The sequence below is a fragment of the Penicillium diatomitis genome, assembly GCF_028827545.1.
Source record: "Penicillium diatomitis strain IBT 30728 chromosome Unknown utg000009l_segment0_segment0, whole genome shotgun sequence".
Lineage (NCBI taxonomy): Eukaryota > Fungi > Ascomycota > Eurotiomycetes > Eurotiales > Aspergillaceae > Penicillium > Penicillium diatomitis.
The window spans coordinates 1,684,207-1,699,265 of record NW_026623181.1 but is presented as its reverse complement, the minus strand read 5'-3'; the positions used below and the strand labels follow the sequence as shown (position 1 = coordinate 1,699,265).

Here is a 15,059-nt window from a genome sequence, read left to right as displayed (position 1 = left end):
CAGCCCTGAAGTTCGTCCAGATTCAAGATCTCATCGACTCGGCTTCCAGTCCAAACAGACCTTGTCCAGCTCCGCGCAGGAATTGAGCAAAAGGAATTTGCATGGGGGATGACCCTCGGCTCCTGGGTACGGACTCATCTTTCTCTCCGACACAATCCTCATACAGTTTTCTCTGTTATTGGAGATTACTATGGGAAGCGCACTGCAGGTCTCAGATTATCATGTGTTTACTAACCATCCAGGCAACAATTGCACCCAAAAGCCCAATGCATGGGTTCTGACGCAAGGGGCCTCGGCTATTGTCTCTGGACATATGCCCCGTCGAATGCATTTTATGGTCTCGATATTCTCTTAAATTCCAAAGAGGCAAATCACGTACCTCTCTAGCTTTCACATTGTCTCAGTAGAGCCGAGGGTTTGATCTCTGGCCGGTCCCTCATGATCCTGCTGAGTGGTATGTTGAAGCTGACTTTGAGAGGATCCGCCCTCGGAGGCGGGCTTGCATGATGGGTCATTTCTGACTTATCTATATTGCGCTCATCAGGGGCAGTTCATCTCCTTTCTTTGCATACAAGTGGCGTTTTTGGAGGATGCTAAGCTTTTCACCTCTTCTTCAATTCCGAGGACTCTGAGATCAGATGCAGTAGTACGGTGTTTGATCACTGTGGGTGATGTACGAGACATTAATCTGGTCGGGTTTTTTAGTCTCCGGGCTGGCCACACCGCAAGTGGACTCTGATGAGATACGGCTACTGTAGGGGCAGCAGTATCGATGTGTGAGAGGGATGAGGAGTGAGATTGCCATGGGCGAGAGATTCTATCTAGGCTATGGACTGCGGTGAGTCGGCAGTATCACATGCCATACAAACAGACTCCAGGCTTCGGAAGTCATCCGAGTCAAATCGTGTCCTTGCTCTCCTTCCTGGTCACATCAGGGCATCTCCAGCTGTTCGATATTTGCTGCCATATGTGAATACATCAAGCTATGAGAGGCCTAGTTGACTCTTGTCAAGACAGAGACTTCTTAGCTCGGGTTGCTTTCATCGCCAGTCTCGCTTGGATAGTATCGTCTATGCAAAGTTGTATACAAGATTCACTAGGCTTAGATCGACCGATTTACCAGTACGGACACACGAATTTTGTGTGTACATCGACCGTTACGTTTGTCTCACACTCGAGCATGCAGTCACTACCTATTCATCGATTGAACCACGGCTCTTGAAGTTCTGCACCACCCGTGTGTCAATCGCTTTCAACAAATTCAAGTCATGTCTCTGTGTGACCATCTATGTACGACAGATCCAGAAGAGAGAAGTGTCAAAAGACGCTCTTTTCAGTATGGTGGCTTTGTTTGACAAGGTCACTCAACGAGTCTTTACAGTGTCTGTGAGTCGATCGAGGTCACTGTGGGACAGCTGTGGCAGTAGGACCAGAGTCGCACGAGTCGTTCGGAAGGAAATGATGCCGCGCGGAATATCTGTGCACTTGATGTTGCCCAGGGATTGCATTGTCACCATATGTGTTGCAATCATATCTTGCCAACGTAGGAAGGTAGTAGATGGTCTGGGCTTTGAGCGACATTTCGTTGATCTGCATGACCGTCGGTCTTGGATCACAACTCCATATTATAAGAACAATCACCTGCAAAGAAAGTTTTCCTGTTCTCCTCTAACGATTCCACTCCCCCGGCAGTCATTATTATACATCGAGCAAATCAACCATCTTCATCAAACTGCTTGGCTAGAAATCACTATTTGACCACCGCTTCACTTATCACTCACAATGAAACTTCACAATACGGGCCTCGTTCTTTCCGCAGGTCTTCTCCTCATCTCTCCAGCAGTGTCAGCGTCAACTGCATCCCTATCTCCCGATTCACCTTTCTCGCCTCTCAATGCTGTATCTCCTCCTCGCACGAATGCCGAGTTCAGCGGCGCCGGCATCTTGAAAATACTCCAACACATTGCCAAAGATCCACACTTCAATTCAACACTCAAAGATGTGACCGTCACATGTGCACTGGGTCATTGGGAACTGTTCTCCACTTGTCGTACGTCTTACACCTATGTCCATTGGTACTGAACCGGCGCAGAGCTTGAAGAGCATATTGAACAACTGACACTAACTTGATTCACTTTTCTTTAGAGGGCACGCAGTGTTTGGTTTATCCCGGCGAGCTTAGTTTTATTTGTCCTTAGGTACTTGCCTCAGTATTGATGGTCTGAATCTATTTCCATACGGAGTGGGTAGTCGCTCAAGTGAACTTCATGCAGTCTAGGTTGTGTAGCTTTCACGGGTGGATATTGGGACAAGAACATTGACAGATAATTTGTCTGTTTTAAAATTTCATTATCAAATGTAAATTGTCTTTTCTGACCTCCTATACCTATTTCAAAGTGATACAAGATAACTGCACAGAAGAAACCGAGCCGCTCGCGGCTTCCATCTGGCCCCCTCGTACATGTATCAACATCGATCATGGATGTACACCTCGAGTACCTACATTTGCGTGGGCCTGAAAGTGCAGTGTCTGCTACATACTAGCTCGCCACTATAAAGTTCAATCGTCGCTTACCCGTCCTAGCACCTAGTGATTCAACCGAGAATCAAGACACCTCAAAGTATGTCAGCAGTGTAACATGATAAACCTGATGCCGATGGTAAAAATTACTGTATGCAACACTTGCTAGTCCTAGGTCGTACGTAATCGGGAAGTAATCCCATTTTGATCAAATATTGGAAGTTTATTCACCTGCTTAGAAACAGTTAAGTTTCGTGAGCTATCAAGCAGGAACTGACTTCCCCGGGCGAACAATTTCACCCCCGCTGTCATACCGTATGAATCATGTGTACTACCTATACCGGCTCTTGTGAGACCAGTAGTACTACTGTCCGGGCGTGGAACTTTGGGTAGGTAGACAAGTTGTTCCATGTTTGGATGTCCGTGATAGCGGACATGCTAATAGATCAAGCTCACTTGGATGAAAGGGAACCAGGCCTTCGATTTATCCCACACTTGAAGTGATGTGTATGGAAGACCATCCATTCACCAGGCGGTCGATTTGCGGGTGTTGATTGTATTCTCTGACATCCCTACTCCTCGCTGCTAGATAGTCCCAAACCGGGTCCTGCGAAATCTCATCCGACTGCTTGTAGTTGAATCCTGAATGTATTCAAACCCTAAACCCCGACTCGGTTGCTGTGCTACTGTGTTCATCCCCAAGCCTTTTCCTATCACCAGCACCTCGCAATAATCGACCACTACCTACCTGCCTACAAAATGCTATTCTTCTATCTTCTCCTCCTGCCCCTCTTTCTAGCCCACCAAACGCGGTTCGCAGACCCCAATCTCGAACCCATATCAATCAGCAAAGCCGAATTGAAGTCCCTGGCAGACTAACTTGCCCCGATGAATCACGGCCCTAACCCCATCACGCTTCATGTTGACATGCAGGCTCAGTCACCAAGGATCAAATGCAAGATTGCGTACAGCTTTTCTGTTGGTGAATCATGGTCTTTACGGACCTGTCTTCGTGTTCAATCGGTCTGAAGCCTGCAAGGTTGCTGTTTTTGAGAATTGATATTGATAGGACCTCCGCCTTTCTTCATCATAATTCTAAGCTCCTTACAATTATCGGGTTGTGTGTTCGGGCCATAGGTGATTAGGCTACATGTGTTGATGTGGATGGACGCGTTTGCGATTTCGTGCGGGAAACTTCCAAGTGAGCACGGCAAGGAAAAGCATGGAGGTTGTCAAGCTTTGGGTTATGTCCCATTGAAGTTGGGGCTTGGACAAACGAAGCTGGAACAGCGCGATCATGAGTAAAACTTTAGAGAAGTTTTTATGAACTCCCAGTCTCGCTGGCGAATTCGATCTCAGAATGAACCTCTTGCATCTCATAGCATGAGTGGGTATCAATCGCTGGATGCACTATCGTGGAACAAGCTCACGCCGTGTAGATCTTGAATCGGGATTGAACATGAGCGTCTGCTTCCCTGGAATCTGTTGGAATGACGTGAGTCTTCACGACTCTGCCAGGTCTTGACTTGAAGTATCGACCGTCCATCTTACACTTCGTAAAATTGGCCACCATAGCCGAGCGCGATTGCTACTTCAAGATGCTGGCCAGCTACATGCCTCAGCCCCGTCCGGGTGATCCTCTACAGTCAGGAGCCTCTTAGGTCCCGCCCACCGGATTAAGTAGATAGCATGGATCTAGCCGCCCGTGTTCTGGGGTAAGGTGCACAAGCCACAAATTGAAAGTGTCCATTTGAGGATCTTCATGAGGAAGATGGCATTGTTCATCTTACGGTCCCGAGTCTCCCGGAAAGAATGTTCGAGCGACGAACATCGAGGCCTTGCGCAGGAGGATGGGTTGGAACCTTATCTGGCGGAGGCGGCGAAATTGTGGACATCGATGCCAAGATCGTCGACCCCTCCTCGGGTGGTGTTTTTGTTTGGCTGTGTGGGTCGAGTGTCGACTATGTGGCTCTGAAGAACACTGACTTTCACTGCTCGGCAAAAGAGGGCAATGTACAAGTACCCAGCCTAGGAAGGTCTTGTGGTCCAGTGCGTTTGAGTTGTGATGCTATACTTCCTAGCTGATAGTATGGGTATTTGAAAAGGATGTAGTATTCAATGTAACAATATATTCGTCGCAGGCGAAGGATATCATCATGACACCGGATTCTTTCAAAGCGCAATCGAGTCTCCAGCAGTTCAGTAGATCCGTCTCATGTATTGCAACCCAATCATGAACATCCAGAAAAGCATCACTGGCAGCAAAGACGCTGAATGTACATCAGAAGTTCCCGATGTCACCACGCGCAGTATGCTCGACTGCATCTCGTTGTATTGATCTTCACCATATGTCGCGTTGAGCGTGATGGCAGATGAGACGCTCCCATCTTCCAGACGGACCCAAGTATCAATAGCTTTGGCCATGTGCTTCTCGTGCAACAGGATCTGCCTTCCACCGCGCGCCACATCTCCGTACCCGCCGTAGCCTGTTCGTCGTCCATAACACATGTTGAGACCATTGCCGGTGAGGTTTTGGTCTTCGATGCCGTTGTTCCATTTGAAACACCTGAGAGAAGACGGTCAGAGAAGAGAGTCGCACAGAATCGAGGATGCGTGCTTCCGGCATCTTACCAGTCATTCAAATGGTCATGCCCACTAAAGGTAGCCATCAATCCAGGCGTGTCCAGCAGCGCCTGCATAAAGCGGGTATCTTGGCCTGTGTAGTCTGTTGCACCGGCTCCCTGGGCGACGACTCGCTCGCCATTGATGCCGGGTGTTGTTCGATTGTCGTAATAGTCATCTTGGTATTTGGCCATTGCATGCGCGGGGATATGGTAGAAAGCTAGAGATGGGATGGTCTTGCCATACTCTTCGGTCAAGTTGCTGCTCTTTTCTTTGAACCATTTGACGACCTATGACAGAGAGGTGAATCAGAGTTGTTCGATAATCCAAAATTCTTGTATTGGCGGCAAATGGGATGATAGGGGTTTGTATTCCATACCTCAGCATCAACCCAATCGCCTCTTCGGCCTGAAGGGTCGTCATCTCCATGGTCAGCCGGGTAGTTACCCCCCGAGAATCGAAGAACCACATGATAAGCGCGGGGGTCTCGTCGGAAGCGCCATGTGCATAGACCGGTAAATAATAGTTGGTGACGCCCGCTGTCGGCGACCTGATCATGCTCTTTGTCAAGCTTTTCTTATAAGTCTTCTCATGGTTGTAGATGTTGTGCACTGGGTCTAGGTTGGCATCACTATCGTGGTTGCCGTAGGTGGACGCCCAAGGAATATCCGCCTTCTTGAGCGGCTTCAGGACTTGGTCGATGAACTGGTCCGCATTGGAGCTTCTGGTCGCTTCGCCCGAGATCAGGTCTCCATTCACCACGATGAACTCGGGCTTCTCCATGCCGATCAACTTGGAAATAACATCCTGTGTCTTGACGTCGTTGTCTGCATCTGAGAGCAGGTGATAGAACATCAGCATTCTCGGATTGACAAGGGCCACCGCGTCTCTGCTCTTCGAGCTTTCACAGCTCTCACGGTCCCACTTACCCTCGGCAAAGTGCAAATCATTAAAGACGGAAATGTGAAAAGTGCCATTCTTCGTAAATTCCAGTCTTGGACTGCTTTCCGACTGACTCTTCGAGCCCAGCCCCATGACTTTCTGGATCGCTTCGTAGTACGCCATCTTTGCGATGCCTCGGGACGTCGCTGCCTTTATCTATTGTACGGGACGTAAGGATGTGGTATCGTCGGATCAACCACTGTGGATATTCAGACCGAAGGACCGCTGTCCAGTCTCGGCGTCATGCGAAGTTCTTCAGCGGAGACGGTGGTTTTCCCTGGGCGAGTTCCTGAGTGATGCAGAGCATCCGTGGGATTGACGTAGGCCATCGCCGGAATCGGGTTCGCGTCCAGATCTCCTCGGATCAGCAAGCGGGGCAATTAGAGTTGGGGATAACGGCGATAAGAGCGGGAACCGCGATGGTCGGTGGGTATCTGAAGAGGTTCTTGAGCTTCGAGCGGTCATCCTGTGGGGCGTGTACCAAGTCTATTTGCAAGAATGGAGACTTGACGAGTGGGCAAAAAGTCGTGGAGAGGTCGGACAGTGCCTGATGCTACTTAATTTACGCTGCTTCTGGGGGCATAAGAGGACCACTTCTGGGGTGGTAGTACAACAGGATGTACATGCATGATGGATCATGACTGCCAGGCTTAGGTAACCTACAGTCTTTCCGCGCGCTCTAATCACCTGACCGCTAGATCCATGGGTAATGTCCATCCCGCATCATCCTCGATTGTCCTCCGTCAGCCAGCTGCATCTTGCCAAGACCCATCCTTTTATCTCAAGTCTCCAGCCGAGCACCAGCACAACTGCACTGCTGACAATCGTGTGATCTGACCCTATGGACATGGAATGCACTTGACAATATTTGCGAAAAAAAAACACCCCCCACAACTATTTCAACCCCACTTGACCCAAAGTCTCGTCGAAATTCCCTGCATTCATGATGCGTTATGCCAAGACCATCCTTCTCTCTACCGAAATGTTGGCCGCGTACTCATCTTGTGGCAGTGTTGTCGGGTTCTTGGCACCCCTTGCTCCACGCAGTAGGTCTCTCTGTCTTGGGTGTCTTAACGCTTCATACTATGAGCACCCGAATGCTTAGAAATACACACTTAGCCTGGTCACTTTCCAAGGTATCAAAGTTTAACCTGTCGCAAATGGATGCGTGTTTCACCAATTAGACAATCTACACTTCTTGCACGTCCCACTTTGTTGCTCGCCTGCAAGTCTGTGAGCTTTCTCGAGCATGTTTGGATCGATAACAACTCTATTGAGGCCGAGACGAGATGACTGAGAACCTGGTCCGGTTCTCACAGCTCGAGCCACGCGTCCGCCCGATTTGGTCTACTGAAGCAAGCTAGAAGCGGTCATGACTCGCGCGAGCACTGAAGACATGCACAATCGGGCAGTGCAAAGTGCAGACGATCCCATATCTCCTGTAACTTTTCCTGACGCCTCTCGTTCTCGGCTTGTGGCTGCGGAGCTCTGAGCTTCCTGGATTTCCATGATGCGTCGATCTTCCGAGTCATCCGGTCCATGTGCTCGGCATATAGATCGACACCCTGCTGCTTGCTCAGACTCAACCGACCAATGTGATGAGCAATCATCTTCAGGACTTGTCCGACCTCGTCAGAGCTGAACAGGGTTTGTCTTCGAAGGATGTCGATCGCATCTTGGATGGTATGAGTGATGATTTGACACTTGAGCGGGAAGCAGGGGCTCGTTTGCTCGTATGCTGTCGCCTGTCTCAACTGGTCAAAATCGGCCTCTAGGCCATGCAAGAAACGCACGGCTTCTTGATGATCGGGATCGAACTGTGACAGTTTGTCACTCCAGACAAGGAGGCTGTTCACATTTTTCAATCGTTTCTCTCCGAATAAGGTGATGGTAGGGTCTGATGTCATTTTACCTTGATGACCCCAGACTTTCTTCACCGCTGTAATAGATTTCCGCTGGGCGAATGAAGTGGCCCGAATATACTTCAGTATAGTCAGCAGGAGACTTCTGGTATTTGCACTCTTCAGTCTCTCTTCGTCAATGAGGACACGTCCACTTTAAATCGTCTGAACAGCCTCAGACTTAGTGATTCAACAGTGACCTTCATTGTCTCACAAATCCCGCGCAGTAAACAATGCCCAAGTTATCTTTAGGTCGTGAAAGAATGGTTGGCTTGCAAATAATCTTTCATCCACTCGCGAAGAGATTAGGGCAACAATCAACATACAATGCAAGCATATTGTCACTGAGGCTGTCTACCTCATCAATAGTAGTATAGGTTACATCGAGATCTGTGTAAATATGATGTCGTTTCTAACTTAGTCTCCTTTACTCTGCTGCGAGTATCACTCACCACTTTAATCATTTCCTTTGTCTTTCTGGCTATAAGTAGGTATTATTACCATTGAGCTAATGGAATTTAGAACCAGCAACATTGGGATTAGGTTACCTTCCCGACCCAGTCCGTCTATCGATCAAATCCATGGCAGCCCTGTCAGGTAGGTAGGTAGGGTTGTGTGGAAAAGCCTAAGAAGCTTACATTCATGAATGACCCCTAGGCTGACACTCAAAATGCTCTATATCCTCACAGGTTCGAATTGTCTTCCAATGCTACAGCCTCGTACTACAGTATCTTCAAAGAATTCAGTAAACCCATACTCGACTATGAGCTGTATGCGGCTCTCTGAATAGCCTACAACCTGGCATAAGCAAAGATTTAGGTTAGTTTCAGAGTCTGGGCTTGCACGAGAGATCAAATGTCAAACATCTCTACCAAGGGCCAGCTGCTGTTTCAGGCGTCCCGCACGGCCCGAAATGGATACTGTTTGTGCAAGGGAGATCTTCAATCGCCCTAGTAAGAGAATCATGTGACCAGCCTCTGTAGATCCTCAAATGAGATTGTGCCACCCAACAATTAGGGGCAGTGCTATGATGTACCTACATAAGCCTTTCAACACTGGCCAGATCGCGCTCAGATTGAGCCTTTGTCCCGACCACAATGGGCGATCTTGTAAGGAACCATGTGACTGTGGGCATCGTCGGCGGGGGTGTGGCTGGTCTCGCCCTGGCCAAGATGCTGGAGATGTCAGGCATCTCTTATCGCCTGTGGGAGTCGCACCATCGGTTTGCGCCTCTCGCAGGAGCTAGTGTTGGAGTCCTGCCGAATGGCCTGCGAATCTTGGACCAGCTGGGGATGATCAATGCAATCAATCAATACAATGTCAAGCGTCAGGTATGGGAGCATCGTGATGCAAACGGAAAGCTCCATGCGAGCTTTAATCCGGGCGCTGTGATGGAGGAAAAGTAACTGTCACATCTCTTGCGAAAACTTTCGCCAGTTCGCTTTGTCGCTGACTGTTCGGCTTTTCAGACTGGGTTATGGTGGAGTGTTGATGGAAAGACATCATTTACTTCGGATTCTACATGAAAGCATCGACGACAAGACGAAACTGTTCTCCTCAAAACGAGTGGTCTCCGTCTTACAGGCAGATAGTGGAGCCACAATCGTTGCCGACGATGGTTCCCAACTGGCGTGCGAAATTCTTGCTGGTGCAGACGGCGTCAAGTCCGTCGTTCGCCGTGAGATTGAGAAAGATACTATGTCCAGATCAGAGAATCCCGATTTCCGTACGTCGAGCTCATACTTCCCAGATGCTTGAGCTCGAAGCTGGAAGCTGACCCAGGTACTGTAGAGTTTGATGCGCGGTTCGTCTGTGTCTGGGGTATCTCGGACCCAGTCTCGAGCATTGGACCGGGTCGGTCATTTACCATATACCGACCCGGTGTATCACTGCTGGTGTTCAGTGGCCACGGCGGGGTGACTTCCTGGTTTGTGACCCGGGAGATCCAGGCTGGTGAAGCATCTCGGCAATTCTCCGAACAAGAAAGTCAGGCATTGTGTGGACAGGTCGCCGATGTCACGGTCACAGATGGAATAAAGTTTGCGGCGATTCTCAGAAAGAGGCGTTTCACTATCATGACCGCCTTAGAAGAGGGCCTTGCCGAAAGATTCTTTTCCGGCAGACTTTTTCTGCTGGGTGATTCAGCCCATAAGGTGAGTGCTGAGTGCTGAGCCTGCCGGTGCTTTAAGCTACCCAACCCCATTTTATTTTACTCATGGTCATCTGTCAAATAGATGGTCCCTCACGGAGCGATGGGTGCAAACCAGGCTCTAGAATCAGCCGCAGCATTTACCAATCTCCTCCGACCATTAGTATCTCAGACAAGAATGGGAGGCATGCGAACAATCCTCTCTCGACCTGAGGTTGAATCTTGTCTCAGCCAATATGAAAAGCGGCGTCGGGATCGAGCGGCCGCCGTTCTTCGAGCATCTCGACTCGGCTGCCGAGCTCATTTGAAGATAGGCCCTGAAAGTGAGGCTTACTGGTCTAATTTACACCAGATGACAAGCTCTGAGGGGATCGCTAAGATGCTCACTTCAATGTGTAGTGCAGAGAAACTTGCTGATTGGGACGGAGGGAGCTCGAACGTCAAGGTATATACATCCTTTGCGCGGGCTCAACAAGCAGATTAGCGTTCTTATCGGTCCTGCAGAGGTCATGAAACCCCTCAAACCCCTCGCCTGTGTGATAGCTTAATGAACTCGGTATGTCTCGGGTGAACCTCATTCCTTCGAGGGCTATGCTGTCATCATCTGAATTTGTGCGGCAAATGCTTCCGGGGCCGTGAATACTTCTGCGAGTTATAACACGCGGGTTGAAATAGGTCAGAAAAGACACGCAGGACGATTCTTCTACAGTATGGGTGGCAGTGTGACACTTCTGTGAAGTCAGGCGTACTTGCCGACTCGCCATTCGAATCACTTGATGCAGCGGCTTTACAAACCAACACGTGCCGCAAGCCTTGAGGCCTGCCTCGGGCTGTGGAAAATCCGATTTAAAGTCTCACTTGACCCGTCAAGACAGATAAGGCAGCCCAGGAGCTAAAGAAAGCTCGTAGAACACATGACCGTCATGAGCAAGGCTTGAATACATGATGTTTCACCCATGCAGGTGCAGGTCGCCAACCTCTTTTTTCCAACCACCTATCACTCGTTCAAGGGGAAGGTATAAGTTACAACTTTTTACTCTGAAGGTTCGATGTCTCCAGTCAACCGCCCAAGAAACCTTTTGTACGACCGGACAAGACCCTGACAAGCACCATGTCATTATGGACGAGCTTTCGCACTTGTGTGGTCTCACATGTCTAAGATGGGAAGGGCCCGGAGAACTTCACTTTTTAGAAAAAGTCCTCTTGTTCAAACAGCGCAATCTGGCCGATGTTGCTAAGATAAGCACTGTCGAGCTCCACGAGATACGCACTTTTCCGAGAGACATCATCACATCATCAAGTCATCACCTTTTCACACAGGCAGCTGATCCTGATGCAGCCACGCTCTCAGATCAATGGTAGAAATCCAGTCTAGTGAGCATGTCTGGCTGACCCACAGCAAGACTCGCCCATTGCGTCACGAGCCAACTGAGCACGGCTCACACCACGAGGCTCGGGCAGGAGATCACGACCCATCAAATCAGGACCCTCATTCTGAGCCTGCTCGACAGCGCCCTCCAGATCGCGCTTGGCGACGTGAGTGTTGTAAATCAAGTTCAGCCAGTTGGCCAGTCGGTAGCCGCCCTTGGCGATCTGCAGCTCAATGGTTCCGATGGCGGAATTGTAGTAGTCAGGGTAGAGATCGCCGGTTTGCAGAGCAGCGGCACCGTTGGGCATCACAACGGAGCAGACGTAGGCATTTGCATCGGACGCCCAGCGAGTCGCAGAGGTGATGGGGTCGCTCACAGTGTCGCCCTGAATCCAGCTTGCCGCCTGGGACTTGTAGCTGCCAGAGTTGATCTCACCGATCAGAGTGGTAGCCCAGGACTGGGCGTCGGTCAGCTTGCTGCCGCCCACGAGCTTTTGAGGCATGTAGGTGTCCCAGTCTGAGTGGAGGTTATCGTTGTAACCCTCAAAGGTCACTTTGATGGAGTTGCCACCGACTGCATAGGCCTCGTCGTGCAAAGGCTGGGTGATGTCTCCCATGAAGTGGACCAGGAACTTGAGCGCCTCGGCAACGTGAGCGGTGGTCAAGCGGCCATCCCCAGCACGCTGGGTGTAGTTGGCAATAGCGGAAATGGAGCAACCAGCGCTGCCACAATCGCGAGCATAGTCCACATTGCAGTTGGTGGGAGGGTTGTCCTCGGCGTCAATGTAGTGAAGTGGTGCAGACCACTTTCCTGCGGCTGTGGTGCGGTATGAGTCTGCCCAGGAGGCGACGTTGGCGAGATAGGAGCCGGAGGTATCACCAAGTACGGTCTTCGCCCTGTTTTGTTTGAGGGGTCAGTCGATCGTCTGTTTTCAAGACACGTGAAATGCGCAAAGATAATGGCTCTGAATAGACTGCTATGCTCTTACCAGGAAGCCGTGCTAGCTGAAAGGTAATTCTGAGCAACGTAGGCCACCGTCGCATGTCCGAGGACACCCCAAGCATTGACACCGCTGAGGGAGCCGAGGGTGACCACGGCAATCTTGGAGAAACGGGTCATGATGGAATCAATCTAGTGACCCTGGTGAATCCTTTGGACAATTGAAAAAAGGGAGAACGAGAAGACTCGGTCGCTAATGATGATCGAAAGGCTGCCAAGCTGCGGGGGAACGATTCAGCTTTTATATGTAGACCTTGCCCCTCGTCCGTCGTCGAATGGCGCCTTTCCGGGACTTGGTGTCTCCTGATAACACTCCTCAAGAAACAGCTTTGTCCCGCTCACGACCACGATCTCGACTTTGCATGGGCCGCAAGTGACCTGACACCGAGGCAGTCAGTGATGGCAACCGGGGCAGCTGGGGGCGGATGAGGCGGAGATAAGCGCATTTGAGTGGTGGGCGAGCAGAGAGGCGATTGCAGGGCTTGTCCAGTGATTGTTGACTTTGTCCTTCCTCAGGATCATCTCAGTTACACCAGGCTGACCAGAGTGGTCAGAAGGGAAGTGATCGACGCTGCGGGGGTGAACAAGGTACGCCGGACTCCCTGCGGAGCAACCAAGATGGGCTCCACGTCCGCTGCGGAATTAGTTGCCACTGGCGAAGATAAATCACCGCTCCAGCCACAGAACTCGCCTCGGGCACTCCTAAAGCAATCTCGTCCAGCTACGGAAGCACATGTCGACGTAAGTCTTCACCGACATATAATTTTTTTTTTTTTCGAGGTTTAACACACGTGGGCAGGACACAGTGTTCTGGTGGAATGCTAAGCATTTAGCCAAGCTTGTAGGCGAGACCGTGCACCGTTGCGTCTTCGCGCAAAGAAGGCCATGACGGCCAGACTAAGCATATACTTCAAGCAAGTCTGCAGGAAAGCCGCGCAGGGTTGCACTCGAACAATCGGCTTGCGAACCTTGTTTGAGGTCGTTTGTCCTTGGTCCAGTAGCGAATGTGGCTGTCGGCATGTCAGAATCGTCACGTATTCTTGCAGAAGATTGAACAAGGATCATGGTCAATTAGCTTCACACCGTTGGTCATCATGCCTGACGCTAATTGAGCCTTGTCGAGTATGAGAATGATTCAAGTATGCGGTCCGTCAGGGGTTGACACAGTGTGTGGTCTGCAGCTGAGGACTCTGGAAGCAAGAATGATGGATTGTTTCTTTGAGGGTGTTCGATGTCGAAAGGGAAAGGACTGCACATGAACTTTATTTTGCCAAGAGACGCCGCCATCTTGGCATCTCTGTTGAGGAGCGAACCCGAGAACCTTCCTATTCAACCCGAAGCGTAGAAGCGATTACGAAACAATCGACAGGCAACTTGAACCACTCGCCTTCCAGAAACGAAAGGTCAATGCTTGTATTTGTGGAGTATATCTCCCGCCCCGGAAGGGACGCGAGGATCGATAAAACTCACCAGGGCAGGTGGGGAAGTGGGGGGGGGGTCTCTAGTACACATTAGCGGAGGGCTTTGTCCAATCTTTCTCAGTATCAGTGACACGTCCTCAGCATCCCAATCGGAGGATTCAACCGCGTCCTCTTCAGATTTCCGTCGGACTCCCGTGCAGATTGCCCACAAGGCGTATCTACGCAATACGATTGGTGATGTTGAATCAGTTCCGATCAGTGGGAAGGAACTCAGCTGGAGTTCCTGTTCGCAACCTTTTGCACTGCTTTCATCATCCTTGTTTGGGCAGAGACTCGCTTCAATACCTTACTCGCGGTGGCCTTGCGTGGCTGTCTGGAATTTGCGCCTCGGTAGAATCTAGATAGAATATGTAGCCCAGCCGGTTTGAGTCTGCGAGATCAATAGAAAATCGTGCCACAAGTTCATCCATTTCATCTTTCTGTGTCGCATTCGAAAGCAGAGCATATGTCTAGTGCTATCTCATGGAGGACGTGACTGCAATAGAAGGACGGCTGGAGGTTTGCCATGGTACTGTACCTGCCCAAACATTGTCATAATCATCAACGGAATCGGCTTAGACGGATCTCGAACTGACTCGTGCAAACTCGATCCATTTTTATTCACCTCCTTCCTTCTTTCTGTCCTACTTGAATAACGCTTTCACTCTTTGCTGCCTTGAGACCTGATTGATTGCGCCCCGGTCAGAAATTTCAAGCTATAGCGCTGGCGAGTGACTTCAACTTGGCGAATATAAGCCATCAATGCCAAGAAGACAAAAGGGATTGAGAACAAGGGCTTTATGAGACGACATCGGCCGCAACCGGTAGTGGGACCCGATATTCTTTGTTTGTTGATCTCAACACTTCCAGTCTGTTTTGGTCCGACGAGACCGAGTCATCGAGGATAACAATAGAATCTTGGCGCCCGCTTACTACCACTGGAGACTTTTGATTGAAAGAACGGCAATGTACGCCACGCTCCAAGTTCGTGTATATACGCATTTCTCGTCTCGCTCAAGAGCAGCTTTTTACAACATTAAGGAATCAAGATCGGAATTAATTCGCTATACAGGGATCTTTCGGCGCGATCTTATT

The 15,059-nt window shown here is 50.0% G+C and overlaps 5 protein-coding genes across 5 annotated transcripts; 2 read left to right on the top strand and 3 right to left on the bottom strand.

The window, feature by feature from the left end:
• Positions 1–1,782: 1,782 nt before the first annotated feature.
• N7539_006996 (uncharacterized protein) lies at positions 1,783–2,130 on the top strand (the record flags this gene model as incomplete). The annotated part of the gene is made up of 2 exons (XM_056936597.1): positions 1,783–2,050; positions 2,093–2,130. The coding sequence occupies 2 exons, from the start codon at positions 1,783–1,785 to the stop codon at positions 2,128–2,130; spliced, it is 306 nt and encodes a 101-aa protein (XP_056788532.1).
• Positions 2,131–4,720: 2,590 nt separating this feature from the next.
• Positions 4,721–6,208, bottom strand: N7539_006995 (metallophosphoesterase family protein; the record flags this gene model as incomplete). The annotated part of the gene is made up of 3 exons (XM_056936596.1): positions 4,721–5,087; positions 5,153–5,433; positions 5,591–6,208. 3 exons carry the CDS (start codon positions 6,206–6,208, stop codon positions 4,721–4,723), a joined length of 1,266 nt encoding a protein of 421 aa, XP_056788531.1.
• Positions 6,209–7,455: 1,247 nt separating this feature from the next.
• Positions 7,456–7,992, bottom strand: N7539_006994 (uncharacterized protein; the record flags this gene model as incomplete). The annotated part of the gene is made up of 1 exon (XM_056936595.1): positions 7,456–7,992. The coding sequence occupies one exon, from the start codon at positions 7,990–7,992 to the stop codon at positions 7,456–7,458; it is 537 nt and encodes a 178-aa protein (XP_056788530.1).
• Positions 7,993–9,083: 1,091 nt separating this feature from the next.
• On the top strand, positions 9,084–10,619 carry N7539_006993 (FAD-dependent oxidoreductase; the record flags this gene model as incomplete). The annotated part of the gene is made up of 4 exons (XM_056936594.1): positions 9,084–9,388; positions 9,456–9,712; positions 9,778–10,139; positions 10,221–10,619. The coding sequence occupies 4 exons, from the start codon at positions 9,084–9,086 to the stop codon at positions 10,617–10,619; spliced, it is 1,323 nt and encodes a 440-aa protein (XP_056788529.1).
• Positions 10,620–11,506: 887 nt separating this feature from the next.
• On the bottom strand, positions 11,507–12,624 carry N7539_006992 (S1/P1 nuclease; the record flags this gene model as incomplete). The annotated part of the gene is made up of 2 exons (XM_056936593.1): positions 11,507–12,401; positions 12,494–12,624. The coding sequence occupies 2 exons, from the start codon at positions 12,622–12,624 to the stop codon at positions 11,507–11,509; spliced, it is 1,026 nt and encodes a 341-aa protein (XP_056788528.1).
• Between the last annotated feature and the right edge of the window lie 2,435 nt (positions 12,625–15,059).